This window comes from Bos grunniens, chromosome 10 (genome assembly GCF_055505025.1).
Source record: "Bos grunniens cultivar Pamir isolate PY7600 chromosome 10, Bosgru_T2T1.0, whole genome shotgun sequence".
Taxonomy (NCBI): domain Eukaryota; kingdom Metazoa; phylum Chordata; class Mammalia; order Artiodactyla; family Bovidae; genus Bos; species Bos grunniens.
In genome coordinates this window covers 38104056-38116634 of record NC_141174.1, presented here as the reverse complement: position 1 = coordinate 38116634, position 12579 = coordinate 38104056, and the positions used below count along the sequence as shown (strand labels likewise).

Sequence of the window (12579 nt, the reverse complement as noted above, 5' to 3'; positions counted from 1 at the left end):
TCAGTGAGCCTGCTTATCTCTGGGGTTGTGGCCTATTTCCGGGGCCGAGAGCGCAAGAAGCTCCAAAGGAGAGGCAAAGAGAGTGTGAAGAAGGAACCAGCCAGTGATGGAGTGTCAGGTGAGATGGGGCCAAGGGGAGGGAAGCGGGAAGAGAACCGAAGGTGCGGGGTGCTGTGAAAGAACCAGCTTACAGATGTGGGGAGAAAGCCAGGCTTCAGGGTGCTGGCTCAGACTGGAACTGGCCTGAGGGCCAGGGCCTGGGAAGCTCTGCTGAAACGCTCTGCCCTGCCCGTCGTCCCTTCCCTAGCGATGGAGTGGCCGGGCCCCCGGGAGAGGAGCTATCCAGTCACCATCCAGCTGCTCCCAGACCGGCGGCTGCAGGTTGTGGACTGGCGGCTCTCTGTGCTCCGCACCATCCAGCTGCAGCCCCCACAACAGGTCAACCTCATCCTGTCCAGCAACCGCAGATGCCGCACCCTGCTGCTCAAGATCCCCAAGGAGTATGATCTGGTATGGCCCAGCCAGCCTCCCCAGCCTGGGCTGCCCTCGCCCATTTCCCTTCTACGGCGAGTCCCCTCAGGTCACCGTGTCCTCAGCTGCAGGGCTCGTCTGTGAGGGCTGACACTGGGAGGAGGCACTGGTTTCCAAGGTCCCCACCCAACTCTCCCTTTGATCCCCTTGGGCCACTCACCGGGCCCTAGCCGGGTTGGAATGGGAGCCTTTTAGTTTCCTTCCCCCAACCCAAGGACCTCTGAGGGGAGGCTGAGCCAGGAGCTTGAGCATTGGCACGGCCTTCCTTCTGCCAGGTGCTGCTGTTTAACTCCCAGGAGGAGCGGGGTGCCTTCGTGCAGCATCTGCGGGGCTTCTGTGAGAACTGGGCTCTGGGCCTGGACATGGCTGAGATGAGCGAGTATGAGCTGTTCAGGAAAGCTGTGACCAAAGAGCAGCGGCAACGCATCCTGGAGATTTTCTTCAGACACCTTTTTGCCCAGGTGCTGTGACCAGGCTTTTTGGAAGCAGAAGGGGCCCAGGGGTAGGAGGAAAACTACCCAACTGTCCAACCTGGGCTGGACAGTACCCTATCTAGGGTGAACTGAGCTTCTGTCCTGAGGGCTGGAAACAGACAGCCCTGCTGGAACCCAGGTTTTGCTACTCACTAGGGCATCACCTTAGGCAAATTACATCGCCTCTCCTCTGATTTCAGTTTCCTCGTCTATAAAAGAGTGATTAAAATAGGATCCATCCCCTTGGGTTATGAGGATTCAGAAACATAGTCTACGTTTGTGGTCTTCAAAGTGTGCTCCCTGGACCAACAGTAACAGCCTCATCTGGGAATTCGTTAGAAATTCAAGTCCTCAGGCCCTTCCCCCAGACCTAGGAAATCAGGAACTCTGAAGCTGGGACCCACAAGCCCTCCAGAGGATTCTGATTCACTCTAAAGTTTGATAAACACTGTTCTATGTACAATGTTTAGCCCTAGTGCTGGGTACATGATTGCATGTAATGCATGGAAGTTACATATATGGGCTTCCTTGGTGGTTCAATGGTAAAGAATCTACCTGCCAATGCAGGAGATGCAGTTTCAATCCCTGGGTCAGGAAAATCCCTTGGAGAAGGAAGTGACAACCCACTCCAGTATTCTTGCCTGGGAAATCCCATGGACAGAGGAGCCTGGTGGGCTACAGTCCATGGGGTCGCAAAAAAGTTAGACATGACTTAGCCACTAAACCACAGTAAGTTACATGTATGTGACTTTTAAAATCAGGCACATGGCAACCCTGTCTGAACTGACAAAAGAGTATATCTTTAGCCCCTTCCTGCCTTCCATTCATGTCTGCTGCAGTTTCTGTCACCGGTGTAGGCTCTTTCACTTGGCATTCCCAAACACTGTCCCTCCTTGCTCCCACCTCATCCCCTGCTAGTCTCCCCTCTGCAGGAGAGCAGAAATGAGCGACCACCAGGGCTCACCTTTCTGATCCAGACTTTGGGAGATGAGAGGGGTCACTGAACTGCTTCCAGCCCAGGCCTCAACTCTTCCTCTCCCTCCCTCTGCTGCTGTCCAAGTACAGGTGCTGGACATCAACCAGGTGGATGCAGGAACCCTGCTCCTGGACTCATCGCAGAAGGTGCGGGAGGCCCTGACCTGTGAGCTGAGCCGGGCTGAGTTTGCCGAGTCCCTGGGCCTCAAGCCCCAGGACATGTTTGTGGAGTCCATGTTTTCTCTGGCCGACAAAGACGGCAATGGGTACCTGTCCTTCCGGGAGTTCCTGGACGTCCTGGTGGTCTTCATGAAAGGTGAGGGGATGGTGGACCATCCCAGGTGCCAAGTATCTTTCAGCAGAGAGGTGACAGGGATCCCCCTGTCTCTTCCCAGGCTCCCCAGAGGACAAGTCCCGCCTGATGTTCACCATGTATGACCTTGATGGCAATGGCTTCCTCTCCAAGGACGAGTTCTTCACCATGATGCGGTATGGGGTGGGCCCGCTCCAGTCCTGAGACGTCTTGGTATTTTAAACAGGAAAACAGGTCAGGTCAGAGGAGGGTAGGTGAGGAGGTTATGTGGCCGTCTGCATTGAGAGGTGGCCTAGGTACTGCATCCTAGATGCCCAGAGCATCCAGCTTCAAAGTTTATCTGGCCAGGCCCCTGCCCCCAGAAGGGTCTGTTTCTTCAGTCAACACCAGCCAGAAAATTCTCCCAAGTGAAAAAACACAAACAACACCAAGATGACCAGTAACAAAGCCAACCAGCCTCTTTTGGATGCTGTCAGGTCTTTGCTAACTCTTCTTCTTTTTAAAAACTTTTTTCTTATTTTGGTTGCGCTGGGTTTCGTTGCTGTATGTGGGCTTTCTCTAGTTGCGGCGAGCAGGGGCTACACTCCTGTTGTGGAGTGCAGGCTCTAGACAAGTGGGCTCAGTAGTTGTGGCACACCGGCTTTAGTTGCCCCAAGTCATGCGGGGCATTCCTGGACCAGGGATTGAACCCATGTCCCCTGCACTGGCAGGCGGATTCTTATCCACTGGACCACCAGGGAAGTCAGGTCTTGGCTGATTCTTCTAAGGCTGTGCTTTACACAGTGAGAGCATGAATCCTGGAGGACAGATGCCCTTCGTCACTGCCGATGTTAATCACCAGGACAGGCAGGAGGAGAAAAATGGAATGTTGTTCTATATTTCAAACTTTCTCTCTTCCTGCTTCTTAAGCCATCTCTGGTTGTAGTGTGCCAATAAAGACCAGTTTGGGGCTCACAGACGTCTTATTCCTGGAGACAGTGCTCCAGTAACACAGCTTCCTGCAGCTCTACAAGGACAGGGTTCATATCTCATCCACCTTCTCCACACTCATTGGCACATAGCAGGCATTTGATGCATAGGCAACTGAATCAGATGAGACAAATGAGCAAATGAATAAACAGAATGCAAAAAACAGCTCAGATCCTTTTAACTTTTCTATCCCTGCAAACCTTACTCATTGCTTTCCGTGATCCCCTTCACTGCCACCTCTCTTGCAGGATAGATACAACAACTGGACGTGCTCTGAAAGGGCTAGGGTGAAGCTGATTGCAGTTGTCCCTCGCTGGGTATGCTGCTGCAGGACCCTCTGGGAGAGGGTTTCTGCGCCTGGGGGCTAAGCTCCCACCTCCTCATCCTGTGCTCAGCGTGGCTCTGGCTCAGTCTCACCCTGAGCAAGTGGGATGATATATTTTTTTAATGTGATGGCAGTTGTTTGCTGTGTCATGCAGGCAAAGCTTTTTTTCTGCTGGACTCAACACAAATGTGCACGTGTGTTTGCTTGTGTCGAAAGTGCACCTAAGAAAAAAGTATGGCCATTGTAGATGCTGTCACGTTGGGTGTAGAGACACTTCTGCCTGCGTCCTGGGGTGTTGGCACAAGGAAGCAGAAGCCACTGTGGCTACATCTCCTCCCTCAACTCCCAACTGTCTGTGCCCCCACTTAACCATGAATGGGGTGCCCGGCATGGGTGTGGGAGTTATCAACACGAGAGATCCTGCCACTTCAGTGGGCTGTGGCACACCTGGACATGTTCCTACACTCAGTGGACATTTATCCCCCGTTTGAGGGCTGCTTTCTCTAAGTGACTGGTCAAGGTCACTTTCAGTTTTGTTCTGCCTTTCGGGCCGTGGCCACCCCACCCAGCTTAGCGTCAGCAGCAGGCTGGATGAACACCTTCTCGGTGCCATTTCCTGGGTCACTGGTAACCACACTAGATAGTCTGGGGCCCGCCCCACCCAGCACCTGCCTGCCTAAACCTGACCTGGCTGGGTGACAGGCTGCTTTCTTCTTGGGTTCCCCCCACCCCCCGACCCAGGTCCTTCATTGAGATCTCCAACAACTGCCTGACCAAGACCCAGCTGGCCGAGGTGGTGGAGTCCATGTTCCGAGAGTCAGGCTTCCAGGACAAGCAGGAGCTGACGTGGGAGGACTTCCACTTCATGCTGCGGGACCACGACAGTGAGCTCCGCCGAACGCAGCTCTGTGTCAGAGGTGGAGGAGGAGGTGTGTAAGTTTGGAAGGCGTCAGGGATGGGCGTATCTTCAAAATGTGAGTTCCTGGTGCATAGCACTCAGGTCTTACTTCTCTCTTAGTCTTTGGTGCCTAGTACAGAGCCAGGCATGTATAATCAAGGGTGTCACCTACAGTTGTGCAATTTGTACACAAAGGTGCCCACGGAGGGGTCAGGGCAGGCAGAAATCTAGCCTACATGCTGCACACCAGCCACGCACATTGATCTGGGGTGAATCTGGCCAGAGGATGAGCCCCCATTTTCTGTATACAAACAATCTGCAGGGCTGCGTCCACCTGGAGGGGGACCCTTTTCCTAATTGCACGAAGTTGCCACATTGTCTAGCAGCAGCCACCTTGTGCGGGTGCTCCGTGTGGGCAGTGAGGGGAGCAAGGCTGGAGAGGGTATGGAGATGTGACCAAGCCACTGCCCTGTAGCCATCCTAGGACGGTCACCTCCCTGCACTCTTGGGGAAGCCTGTCCAGCTTCTTGTTCTCCTCTCCAGGTGTTGGAGACATTTTTAAACCAAACATCAGCTCTCGAGTGTCATTCATCACTCGGACTTCTGAGGAACGGTGAGCGGGAATGGGGCATGGGGAGGTGTCCTGACTGGGTCCCCTGCAGGGAAACGAAGCAAGTAGGGCTGGTGAGATCAGCCCCTGGGCCAGACATTTGCCCTCTGAAAGTTGCTCTTAATGCACAGTTGTTCTGAGTCTGTATTCCAGCTGCATCACACACATACCCACATACCCATTTACTGTTCAGGAGCCTGGCTCTTTCTGCCCCTCCAGGACACAATCTTCACACAGAACAGATGACCTGACCATATCCATTCCTTCGGTCCTGCCTTCTGCCAGACTCCTCTCTGATCAGTTTTATGGGCAGGATCTGTGGACAGAAATGAATCCCAGGATCTACCCCCTCCCAGCCCACCCTCAACCCTGACGTGGCAGTTCTTCTCCTGCCTGCAAAGACAAGGGGATCATGAGCCCCATTTTTCTTTCCTCAGTTCTTGCCCTCAGGGAGTGGGGCTCCCTGCCTCGAAAGCCCCGGAATTAGGAGGCCCTGGGCTGAAGAAGAGGTTTGGCAAAAAGTGAGTGTTTTCTAGAACCTTGATCCATGAAGACATGGGGAGAAGTCTCGGAGTCTTGGTCTGCCCACCTCCACCCACAAGAGACCATCCTGAGACTCATTCCACATGTCCCTGACCTGGCTGGCAGGCTGTTAAGTCGAATGACTCTTCAACCTCTTCCAACTTCTGCACCCTACTCTTTAGGCCAGGAGCCTGGCACTCGATGCAACACCAAGATGGCAGGGAGGGGTCCCCTGGCTCCTGCCTGGTTTGGGTGCAGCAGTGAGGCCTGGGCAGGGAGCAGGAGGAGAGACAGAAAGGACAGACAGGAGGAAGTGGAGATGGAGTAGTGGGGAGATGGAAGAGTGGGTGGACAGGGCAAGTCAAGATGAGTGGTAATGGCTTGGGAGAGTGGGAGTCACCCCCCAGAAGCTTTTTCTTTCATCTATTGCGGCCCATCCTGACTGCTGCCAGAGCACCAGGTCTCCTTTATAAGGTGGCACTTAGGGGAGGCCAGGATGCACTGACCTCAGGCTACCTGCCTCCCATTGCTGCAGGGCAGGGGTGCCCCCTCCCCGGCTGTACACGGAGGCGCTGCAGGAGAAGATGCAGCGGGGCTTCCTGGCTCAGAAGCTGCAGCAGTACAAGCGCTTCGTGGAGAACTACCGGCGGCACATCGTGTGCGTGGCTGTCTTCTCAGCCATCTGTGCCGGACTGTTTGTGGAGCGCGCTTACTGTAAGAGTTTCAAGTTGCAGGAGGGGAGGTGTGAGAGCCTTCTGGTTGTTTTTCCCGAACCTCAGCGTCTGGCCTGGGGGACCCAGGTGTTCTGACTCAGGCCTCTGTACTGTGCTGTTCCACCCCAATTCTACCCCCAGACTACGCCTTTGCCTCGCCACCCTCGGGCATTGCACAGACCACCTTTGTGGGCATCATCCTGTCACGGGGCACGGCGGCCAGTGTCTCCTTCATGTTCTCCTACATCCTGCTCACCATGTGCCGCAACCTCATCACCTTCCTGAGAGAGACCTTCCTCAACCGCTACGTGCCCTTTGATGCTGCCGTGGACTTCCATCGCTGGATCGCCATGGCCGCTGTGGTCCTGGCCAGTATGTGGCAGCTGGGCATGCTTGCCATGGCTGCAGGCCCCTGGGTCTAGCTGTGGGGGAGACAGTGGGGACACTGGAGCTACTTGTACTTCCTTCTCTCCTCCCTGTGCCTCCTGTCTCCCCGGGGCTGGAGTTAGTTAGGGTTGGCCGTGGGAGGCATCTCTAATGGGATCTGTCTCTTTCAGTTTTGCACAGCGCTGGCCACGTGGTGAATGTCTATATCTTCTCAGTCAGCCCCCTCAGTCTGCTGGCCTGCATCTTTCCCAGCGTCTTTGTGAATGATGGGTCAGTTCTGGGGAGGACCCCCCTTGGGAATTCTGGGGAAGGCCTAAGGGTACAACAGAAAAGAGGTAGATGGCCCTAGACTCTCCACTCTTTCACTGAGTGAGAGTGAGAAGTTAGTATCCTGAGGAAGCCGAGAGATGACTTCCTTGCCCTCAGGAAGGAAGCTGGCCATGACTTGCCAGGAAAGGACTTTGGGAGATGAAGTTGGATACTCTTTCCCATGTGTACCTGACACACAGCTTGCTTTCTCAGCCTGCCATCCATTTACTGGGCAAACATTTAGGAAACATGTCTATGTGTCCATCCTGGAGCCAGAGAGTAAGAATGCCAAGATACATGCAGTCATTCAACAAGTATTTCTTGAGCACTGACTCTGTGCCTGGCATTGTTTGAGCCTAGTGATAGAGCATAGAGCCTCATGGAGCTTACAGAATATGAACCAGGCACTCAAGAAAGCAAAGGTTAGCTGCAGTAGGGGAATTCAAGATTACACAGGAAGAAGAACTGCTTTGAGATCAGAGAGTAGAACACAGGAGGCTGGGGCCCATGTTCTTTGGAAGGATCCCTGGTCGTCTGGGCAGAAGCCCAGGAACCTCTGTATTCAAGGCCATCAGGAACAGAGTCACATTGCAACAGTGGTGGAGCTCTTCCTGCTCCAGCCTGAGGTTCTGGGTGTCTTTGCCCTACAGGTCCAAGCTTCCCCAGAAGTTCTACTGGTGGTTCTTCCAGACAGTCCCAGGTAAAGAGTAGATGGTATGTGGAGTCTGGGGGTTCTGAGGACTTCTGATTTTGTCCTCATCTTCCTATGAATACACACTTGTCTATAGTGTTGACAGTTTCCCTTTGAAGGCTCCAGGACAAGCTTTAGTTCCAGCTTCTTTAGTTAAGCTGTTCTGGGAGCCAGGGCAGAATGGGGACATGCTCTCTGCTACTCTCAGCCTAGGCTGAGGCCCTGAGACCCGGACTGTCTGACCCTGTCTCCGCTGCCCCCAGGTATGACAGGGGTGCTCCTGCTCCTGGTTCTTGCCATCATGTATGTCTTTGCTTCCCACCACTTCCGACGCCGCAGCTTCCGGGGCTTCTGGTTGACCCACCACCTCTACATCCTGCTCTATGTGCTGGTGAGGGACTTCTCTGGGTAGGGCCAGGCTACAGGGCAGAGATGAGCATCATGATGTGGGGAGGGAGAAGGCTGAATTGGACTCAAGAGCTTCGACTGAGGCCCTGAGATCTGAGGCCACAGTCTGTGGAGTTGTGCCAGCCCCATGCACTCAACCCAGGCCCAGGGCTGGGGCAGGAAGTGTCTGGGTAAGGTGGGTGCAGAAAAGGGGCTGGTCGGCTGGGCCTGAGCTGTACTAACTGGCCATGTCTTCAGCTCATCATCCACGGCAGCTTTGCCCTGATCCAGCTGCCCCGTTTCCACATCTACTTCCTGGTCCCAGCACTTATCTACATGGGGGACAAGCTGGTGAGCCTGAGCCGGAAGAAGGTGGAGATCGGCGTGGTGAAGGCGCAGCTGCTGCCTTCAGGTACCAAGCTGGCCTGACCTCAGGTGGGGAGCATGGGAGGTCAACTCATGGGATGTGGGGAGACAGCTTTCCAGGCCTCCTCACCCCATTGTTGTTTCTGAGACCCTCTGGGGAGCCCTACGGCTTTCCTGATGGAACTGCAGCCCCCAGAAAGTCTGGACTTAGTTTCCAGGACTTGCACACAACGAGAGGTGACTATTGAAAAGAGCCAGTTGAAAGGCATTCAGAGGGGTTTAAGGACGAGAAAGACCAGAACATGCATGGCCTGGGAGCAGGGCAGGGAACCGAACATCTCTCTCCCATTTCTTCATTCGGAAAAACCCCTCTTCAGAGACAGACAAATGGTCCAGACCACAAGAGTCTGTTGAGAGTCAGTGCTGGCCAGAGCAGGGATTCACATCAACACAGAGGGTGATGGAAGATATTTAAGGGTTGTGGGGCTGGCTGACCCTCAGAACTCACATAGTAAGAAAGTTAACCTCGTTCAACTTTATATCAATCAAGATTACTTAAGAGCAAAGTCTCAGCATGGTCTTCACATGCCTTTTGCACCCTCCAGTACTTGCAAATCTCCTTTTTCCACAAAGAAAGCACAAGCCTGAGGCTCAGCTGTGGTCAGGCAACAAACAGGATCCAGCTAAACTGTGATAAAATGTGGTACTTTCTATTTAGAGCACATAACACTTAGATGTGTAGGGTGGTGGTTAAAAGCTTGGCCTCTAGAGCTAGATAGAGCACATGACACTGGTTTTCCACCTGCCTCAGTGACCTAAATGTTCAAGGTAAACTGAGTTGAAAAAATAAATCAATTTAAAGAAAAACATCAGATCAATGATAATGCGGGAGGATGAGCACATAAGTCCCACTACAAAGGTAACGTTCACATGCTGGAAATTTGGTAAACACTGAGGTGGTACTTGGGGAGCCTGAGGTCCCCTGACCTAGTACACTGGTATCCAGGACAGTGGTGTCAGCCTGGGCCCTTAGTGGGAGGAAGCAGCAAAGAGGAGGGGAGGGGCTAGAACAGGGGAGCAGAGAAGCCCAGCTCTTGAGTTACCCAAGAAACATATAAAAGGGTCCTCCAACCCCCAACCCAGAAGCCCTACTAGGTCAGATCACGTGGCTGCTCCCTGTGCCTGAGGTGAGTGATGAGGACAGGGCACCTGCTGATTCTCAGGTACCAGGAACAAGCCCTCTGATCCCTGCCCCTCCCTGCCCACGACCCTCAGGAGTGACCCACCTGGAGTTCCAGCGGCCCCAAGGCTTTGAGTACAAGTCAGGACAGTGGGTGCGGATTGCCTGCCTGGCTCTGGGGACCAACGAGTACCACCCCTTCACGCTGACGTCAGCGCCCCATGAGGAGACGCTTAGCCTGCACATCCGGGCAGCGGGGCCCTGGACCACCCGCCTCAGGGAGATCTACTCACTTCCAACGGGTGACAGCTGTGCCAAATATCCAAAGGTGCCCACCATTGGGACCACTTTTTGGGGCTCTAGCATTGACAGAAAGTCCCCACCCTTCCTGACCCCAGGATAAGATGCTTTAGCTACTGTAAAGCCAGACTGGGAGAGGGCTGGGGTTCCTCAAAGAGACTGGTTCTCCCTGTCCCTCTTCCCCCACATATCTAACCTCAGAGCTTGGGAAGGGCCAGGCTCATCTCATCTTCCTCTTCTGTTGGCAGCTGTACCTCGATGGGCCATTTGGAGAGGGCCATCAGGAGTGGCATAAGTTTGAGGTGTCAGTGCTAGTGGGAGGGGGCATTGGGGTCACTCCCTTTGCCTCCATCCTCAAAGACCTGGTCTTCAAGTCATCCTTGGGGAGCCAAATGCTCTGTAAAAAGGTGAGTGTTTACTCTCTTCCATTCTTCAAAGAAATAGGGACAGACAGCCTGATTGTGTCCCCACATCACAGCAAAGCAGCATGATAAAAAGCCCTGGCTCCTTGAGCTGAGCTGAGTCAGAGCCCTAGTCATGTGTCCCCAGATCTACTTCATCTGGGTGACACGGACCCAGCGGCAGTTTGAGTGGCTGGCTGACATCATCCGGGAAGTGGAGGAGAATGACTGCCAGGACCTCGTGTCCGTGCACATCTACATCACCCAGCTGGCTGAGAAGTTCGACCTCAGGACCACCATGCTGGTGCGTCAGGGCCGGCCAGGGGGCAACTCTGGGTATGTGGGTGGGCCGAGCAAGCCAGGATGGCCAAGGCGCTGGCTGTGACCTTGCTCCTCTGCTCCCTCCCCCAGTACATTTGTGAGCGGCACTTCCAGAAGGTGCTGAACCGGAGTCTGTTCACGGGCTTGCGCTCCATCACCCACTTTGGCCGTCCCCCCTTTGAACGCTTCTTCAGTTCTCTGCAGGAGGTCCACCCAAAGGTCAGTCCCACTCCCAACCATCCTTCCCCTACCAGGACTTCCTGGCCCTTGAAGAGCCTGCAGCTGTGTCCTGAGCAGAGGACCTCAGGATGGGGTCCAGGGTTGGAGGAGGGCTTTAAATCCCACCCCTGCCGCCCCAATTCAAGCCTCCTCCTCCTCAGCGCCTGGGGTCAATGCCCTGGTCACTCCAGTCAGGCTTGGGAAGCAGCTCCTGGGGAGTGAGCATCTCAAGGCCACAGGCCTCTCCTCTGCAACCACTGCTCTCTCCCCACCAACACTTGATAGGTGCAGAAGATCGGGGTGTTCAGCTGCGGCCCTCCAGGAATGACCAAGAATGTAGAGAAGGCCTGTCAGCTCATCAACCAGCAGGACCAGGCCCACTTCGTGCACCACTATGAGAACTTCTGAGCCCACCTTCCCTGGTTCCCGGTCCCTCCATGGACCAGCCCTGCCAACAGTTTCTGTCAGAATTCACCTCAGGCCTCAGCCAGAGAGCTGAAAGGGCCTCTCCCTCATTGCCCTATCTGTCCCAGGCTCTGAGGAGTTAGCAGAGACACTTGCAGCTCACATCACAGCAGGCTGTGGCAGATAAAGTGGGGAAGTCTCCACCTTGTGATAACTGAGGTGAAGAGACAACTGCATTTTTCTCTGCTAGATCCCCATGTCTTTTTCCCTTCCACAAAATCAGTGAATAGTGTTGGTGTTTTCGTGGCCTAGGCATTTGAGGGAGGATGGGTAGGGTACCTGGTGTGAAGAGAAGGCTCAAGAGAAAATCTCCTCAGAACCCAGCTTAGAAGCTTCAGTGTTAAACCTGGCAGCCCAACTGTCTCAGTTCAGTCTCTGAGGGCTTTGCCCTCCAGCTCTACCCCAAAGCCCTTCCTGCTCCTAGGGGATCAGGAACGCTGAGTGATGCCCACTGCCCACTGCCCTCACCTCTTGGCAGACCCATCTCTTCCTGCTGGAGCAGCCCTTCAGTTCCAGTACCACGGGAGCCCAGCCTCTCTGCACATCATCCAGAGTCCCCTCTTGGCTCCCCACCTTCACAGGAGTTGGATGACCAGCTGTCCCAGTTTGCCCAGGACTCTCCCAGTCTTAGCGCTGAAAGTTTCTTGTCCTAAGAAACCCCTCAGTTCCAGGCAAATGAGGACAGTCAGTCACCTTCCACAGGGGCCAACCTGGGACATCCCCTCCACGCTCTTTAAGACTCTTCCTTTTCCTTCTTCAAGTGGCTCATTCCTCAAAAGCTAAGCTTTAATTAAAAAAAAATTTTTTTAGTATAATTTACATATAGTAAAGTGCACAAATCTTAAAGCTACCATGTACAACATGTGTTGCTACTACTATCCAGATGAAGATCTAGGACATTTGCATCACCCCAGAAACTTCCTTTGTACCCCTGTCAGTCCACCACCCCCAACCCTTAGTAGCAACCACTGATGTGAATTATATTATCACCCCAGATTCATTTGTTCATATTGAATGTATTCTTTTGAAACTGGCGTCTTTCACTCAACAATGTCTCTGTGATTCACCCATGTTATTGTGTTTATCAGTAGTTTGTTCTTTTCTCATGCTGTGTCAAGCTCCATTGTAGAGATGTACCACAGTTTGTTTATGGAGTCTTATGTCGATAGACATTTAGATTGTTTCTAGTTTCTGATAATTATGAATAAAACTACTATGAACTTT

At 53.6% G+C, this 12579-nt stretch overlaps 1 protein-coding gene across 5 annotated transcripts in view; it reads left to right on the top strand.

Moving 5' to 3' along the window:
* DUOX2 (dual oxidase 2) overlaps positions 1–12579 on the top strand; it is a 19681-nt gene extending 7102 nt beyond the window's left edge. For 4 of the 5 annotated variants that reach the window (XM_086320676.1, XM_086320675.1, XM_086320674.1 and 1 more), the window contains 19 exons: positions 5–118; positions 308–510; positions 807–992; positions 2070–2295; positions 2375–2468; positions 4328–4515; positions 5028–5097; positions 5532–5615; positions 6152–6330; positions 6471–6701; positions 6887–6986; positions 7676–7725; positions 7980–8107; positions 8362–8515; positions 9745–9977; positions 10198–10356; positions 10499–10654; positions 10762–10890; positions 11176–12579. In XM_086320676.1, coding sequence (XP_086176802.1) covers positions 5–118; positions 308–510; positions 807–992; positions 2070–2295; positions 2375–2468; positions 4328–4515; positions 5028–5097; positions 5532–5615; positions 6152–6330; positions 6471–6701; positions 6887–6986; positions 7676–7725; positions 7980–8107; positions 8362–8515; positions 9745–9977; positions 10198–10356; positions 10499–10654; positions 10762–10890; positions 11176–11298 — 2807 coding nt within the window. In that variant the 3' untranslated portion in view covers positions 11299–12579. Of the gene's footprint in view, positions 1–4; positions 119–307; positions 511–806; positions 993–2069; positions 2296–2374; positions 2469–4327; positions 4516–5027; positions 5098–5531; positions 5616–6151; positions 6331–6470; positions 6702–6886; positions 6987–7675; positions 7726–7979; positions 8108–8361; positions 8516–9744; positions 9978–10197; positions 10357–10484; positions 10655–10761; positions 10891–11175 lie in introns of all 5 variants that reach the window. The other variant, XR_015134391.1, reaches the window with a different exon arrangement.